Raw genomic sequence first — 5,420 nt, forward strand, 5'->3', positions numbered from 1 at the left:
GGAGAATGGATTCACTATGGTTAAAAAGAAAAGAAGGAGGAGCAGAGGAATGAGTTCTCCGTCAGAGAAGCAGAAAAAAAGAGAGAAGAGGTGAGAAAAGAAACTGTGAAGGAGGGCAGTAGGAAGGAAAAAAGAAGGTAAAAAGAAAGTGGAGTTACCAGTGGAGAAAGAGTCGGAAACCCAACTGTATGAAGGTGAAATGGAGAGACTATTTATGGAGGAAGAAAAGAGAGAACCAAAAGTCCAAGAGAAAGGAAAGAAGATACGAGGAGGAGAAGGAGTATGGTATTATGTAACGTACCCCAAAAATGTTGATACAGAGAAAAAAAATAATCAAGTTACATTCAATAGTAAGAGGATATGAGGGCAATATTGATTGAAAAGGAAAACTACAGAAAGTTGAAAGCATTGACCCACCAGGAGTGGAGGTGGAATTTAAAGAGTTGCCACCAGTGATGGATTTAAGAGATATCGAACCACCGATGAAGTTCTACTAAAGACAAAGAAAAAGTATGAAATTAAAGGGAAAAAAAGAACAATTGTAGATAATACATATAACGGTTCAAATAGTACTGCGTGGGAGTGAGGTCCATGCGTCCATTTTCATTTTTTCATTTTTATATAACTTTCATTTCATTTACATTCGTTTTATGTTTTTGTCCCCACTGTGGTCTTGTCTGTCCTTGTGGTATCTCCATCTATGTTTAGAGCTTCATGCCTAATAAAGAAATCGGTATTTCGTCTGCCGTTACGTTCAGAGTTCAAATTCCGCCGAGGTCAACTTTGCCTTTCATCCTTTCGGGGTTGATTAGATAAGTACCAGTTACGCACGGGGGTCAATATAATCGACTTAATCCGTTTGTCTGTCCTTGTTTGTCCCCTCTGTGTGTAGCCCCTTGTGGGCAGTAAAGAAATAGGAAACGTAAGCACGCCGGGCGAAATGCTTAGCGGTATTTCATCTGTCTTTACGTTCTGAGTTCAAATTCCACCGAGGTCGACTTCGCTTTTCATCCTTTCGGGATCGATAAATTAAGTACCATTTGCCTACTGGGGTCGATCTAATCGAGTGGTGCCCTCCCCCAAAATTTCGGGTCTTGTGCCTAGAGTAGAAAAGAATATTTATTAATAAATGTAAAATATTAAAATCAATTATGTGTAACATATATATAATGTTGGTGTATACAGATCTGTTTATCCAATATCCAAAAATAAAAATGGAAAAAGCGGAATAAGGAAAGAAAAAGAAGGAGAAAAAAGAAAAACAAAGAAAAAGGGGTAAAAAGAACCATCAATGCAACACCAAGTGCCTCAATTGGTTGGACGGAACTTCCTAGAGCAAGTAAACATGCTCGCAGCATTATCATGGGCAATGGCAAGGCTAAAACGTTGGAACAGCCAAGTAGCCTCACGGACATCACCTAACACCTTGGTAAGGCGAGTTGCTAATGATGACAAGAATTTCGCCATTAGCAGCTCAGTCCCTCCAAATGTCTCAAACACCACAAGCTGGAAGAGATAGTTCACTGACAGGTCCCAATACTTAAGGATTTTGTCCCGTTCGGCTAACAAAGGATTCACAGACTATGGCATCCCAGATGAGACACCTACCTCTTATCCAGGGACAGAGGGTAAGACCAACTCTTCCTATCACTTCTAAATAATTCTGCCGGTTCTAGAACTGTGGGGTTACTAACACGAGCCTGAGCCCGCTTAACGATAAAGTTTAGTTCGAGCGAAACAACCAACATTTAGGTGGCAAGACAGACCATGAAGACCTGTGGAGTTGAGGGGCCTACCACAGTGACATTTCTCCCACAGATGCTGGTTCCAACTCTGAGTGCGATGGAGATGCAGAGCTCATCTTGACTGAGTAGACCACCAATGTTGGCCACAGGCAGAGCATCAATCCAGTCCCCTAAGAATTTTGCACTAGCAGAAAGTAGGCGACACCTTGAAAATTGATCAGGTTGAGGGAATAGAGAGTTGAAAGTGGCACCCGACTGTCCCATATTCTCTGCTTCTGTCTATCCTCCACTGTAACAGGAACTAACAAACCCAGCTCTCTCCACTGTAACAGAACTTCATCCATTTCTCTGTTGGAACTCTGTTACAGGGGAGAAGATGTTGCCTACCCAAGCGGAGCAAGTGTGGATGGAGAGAAGAAAATAAGGAAGAGACAGAGACGAGCCCTTGTGCAGACTTAGACCCCCACAAACCATTTGAGCAAAGCAGTTTGGTCGCGGGTCTCTGAAGAGAGTTTGACATTGACCAAGCATTCGAGTTTCCTGAAGATTCAGTCGTCCAAGCATTGGAGAGATGACGAGAATCCATAAGAAGGTAACAACTAACACTTGTGTCAGTGCGTGAACAGCTTCGTATCCACGGTTTTATTCAGATGCGTAACAAACGAATTCATAGTCTGAGTACACAATGTTCAATCAAGTTATTTGGGATTGAAGTAAAAGGTTCTGAACATCTTGTCATGTTCCACGATGACTGAAAAAACAGGAGGAACTCAAACTACAAAAATTACTTTCAGACAACCACTAGGCGTAGATTACCAAAGCGAGTTAGCAAAGGAAAGAATAGCGAATCGGTATGCCTGGCTCTCTCTCAGATGTTAACTTCTATTGGAAATCGCTCTCAAGTAGGCGATATAGCTTCTAACGCCCTCCTGTGTGTGCTCTAACAGTTACGCCTTGCATGCTAGCAAAGGAGGAGCTAACCACTGCTTGCTTGGAATGTTCTAGAACATTCGACAGGGGAGATAACTGTAGTTGATTCCCAACGAATACTTTGCGGGCTACGAACCTGTTTCAAACAGCGTTGCCTACAATAACTTAGGAATTTACAATTCCTAAGTCCCAAAAGACCTCCGTAGGGCTCAATTATCTCAAGGTTTTTTAAAAGTTGTTCAAGGTTAACCATTTTGAATCGAAAGCTCAGTCAGTAACCGGTCAGTAATTGGGGCTACAAGAGAGCACCAAGCTGATGAAGGAGGAAACGTGATAGAGGGGGAAGAGTCTGTAAACAGGTTTACAGTCTGCTGATGTGAAGCTGGATGGAAGAGAGGCCAGCTCGCATTTCGGACTGTTAGCGCTAAGGCCTCTACGATCAAGTTAGACAATCATCGTCTTGGCAGTTGCAAGGACCTTGTCAGAAACACCCCCCCCCGCCCACAAGCAAGCATCATGAAGATACTATATATTCAAGTTTAGGTCAGCTCCCATCAAGGTAATATCATTAATACCTAGAGCAAACAGAGCAGGTCTAAGTGGGTCACCCTTGTTCACAATGGATTTGGATGCAGATCTACAATGGTTCTTCAGGGAAACACTTTATTACAATAATGTTAACACACGTGTACACACACACACACACACACACACACGGAGTATTGATTTCAAATTTTGGCACAAGGCCAGCAATTTCGGAGGAGGGGTAAGTCGATTACCTTGACCTGTGTTTAACTGATACTTGTTTCATCGACCTCAAAAGGATGAAAGGCAAAGTCGATCCAGGCAGAACCAAATCTCTGAACGTAATGACGGACGAAGCGCCGCTAAGCATTTCACCCGGCGTGCTAACGAATCTGCCAGCACGCCACCTCCATACATATGTAATATTGATTTCAAATTTTGGCACTAGCGCAGCAAAATCGGAGGAGAGAATAAGTCGATTAAATCGACCCCAGTGCTCAACTGGTACTTATTTTATCGACCCCGGAAGGGTGAAAGGTGAAGTCAACCTCAGCGGAATTTGAACTCAAAAACACATAAAGTAACGAGATGGCACAAACATTAGCACGCCGAGCAAAATATTTAGCGGTATTTCATCTGTCTTTATGTTCTGAGTTCAAATTCTGTCGAGATCGATTTTGCCTTGAATCCTTTCGGTATCGATAAAATAAGCACCAGTCGAGTACTAAAGTTGATGTAATCGACTTACTTACTCCACCGAACTATCTAGCCTTCTGCCAAAATTTGAAACCAAAATTAAATACAGACATAGAGAGCTCACCAGCCACGGATATGGACCGATTTTCAATGGATAATCAACGGATGTGTCACCGTTCATCAGCGATAGTGAGAGAAAAACCGCCAATGTTACCCAGATATGTAACCAACTCGGCTAGACTTCATTATGAGATTTTTGTTAAAAATTGTTATATACGCGGGAAGGTTTTCAAGTTAAGATAAAAATTTAAGAATTATAAAATTGAAAGGTAAAGCCTTAAATTAAAAATAAAAACTTTCAAACAAAAGAATCTTAAAGCAAAGTTAAAAATCATACACGAGAAATTTATTATTTAAAAAATTAGAAAATTTTAAAATATTGAAAGATTAAAAATTAAACATTACAAACATTGAAAAATTAATATTGAAATTATAAATAAGATTTTAAAATATTTTTTTAAATATGTACATAAAATATATGAAAATTATTTTAAAAAATTTGATATAATCCTCTGATTTCAATAATACTGAGGTCTACACGCTGCAGACTTACTTTATTGTTGTCATCATCATCATCATTTAGCGTCCGTTTTCCATGCTGGCATAGGTTAGACCAGTGGTTCTCCAAGGGTTCCATATGTAAGAATTTTGTGGGTTGACGTAACAAAATAGTAAATTGGGGATCCACAACAGTATTTTAAGGGCCCCTGAAAAAATTTTGCTCTAGATGTATGTATTGGTGGGTATTTCAAGAAACAGCCAGGTTTCTTTCTCTAACATTTTACATAATTCAACCTACAGAAGTTAATGTGTGAAAAACAAAATGGGAATTTTGAATGAAGTTTCAATAAAACTAGTTTTTAAACATTGAATGATTATGGGGTCCACCAGACTAAAATAATATTTCAAAGGGGTCCATAGATTAAAAATGGCTGAGAACCCCTGGGTGAGAGAGTTTAACTGGAACTGGTAAACCGGAGTGTTGCACCAGGCTCCAGCCTGATTTTGACTTGGTTTCTCCCTAATGCCAAACAATCCAAGAGTGTAGTGGGTGTCTTTTACATGTCACTGGCATCTGATGTCACCAAAATGTTGATCTCACATCTGACAACACCATGTGACCCGTCTTGATCAATTTCAGGGTCGATAAATTAAGTCCCAGATGCGTACTGGGGTCGAACTAATCGACTGGCCCTTTCTCTCAAAATTTCGGGCCTTGTGTCTAGAGTAGAAAAGAATATTTAATATTTCATCATAAATTTCCACAATTCTCATATATTACTTATGAACTTCTTTTATATTTCAGAGATCTCAGCCAAAATGAAATCACGACTATTAAAAAAGAGTCTTTCCAAGGTCTTAGCAATTTAAAACACTTGTAAGTTGGATCAGACTTGTTGATAATATTTCACTGACGTTTCTGAATTATTTCTCTCATTCCTTATTATTTCTCTGAATTATTTC

General features: G+C 39.9%; 1 protein-coding gene across 1 annotated transcript in view; it reads left to right on the forward strand.

Annotated features, from left to right (window-relative positions):
• LOC106882527 (uncharacterized) overlaps positions 1-5,420 on the forward strand; it is a 100,415-nt gene that overhangs the window by 12,066 nt on the left and 82,929 nt on the right. Inside the window, exon 3 of the mRNA XM_052965891.1 lies at positions 5,263-5,334. Coding sequence (XP_052821851.1) covers positions 5,263-5,334 — 72 coding nt within the window. The remainder of the gene's footprint in view (positions 1-5,262; positions 5,335-5,420) is intronic.

Source organism: Octopus bimaculoides, chromosome 2 (assembly GCF_001194135.2).
Source record: "Octopus bimaculoides isolate UCB-OBI-ISO-001 chromosome 2, ASM119413v2, whole genome shotgun sequence".
NCBI lineage: Eukaryota > Metazoa > Mollusca > Cephalopoda > Octopoda > Octopodidae > Octopus > Octopus bimaculoides.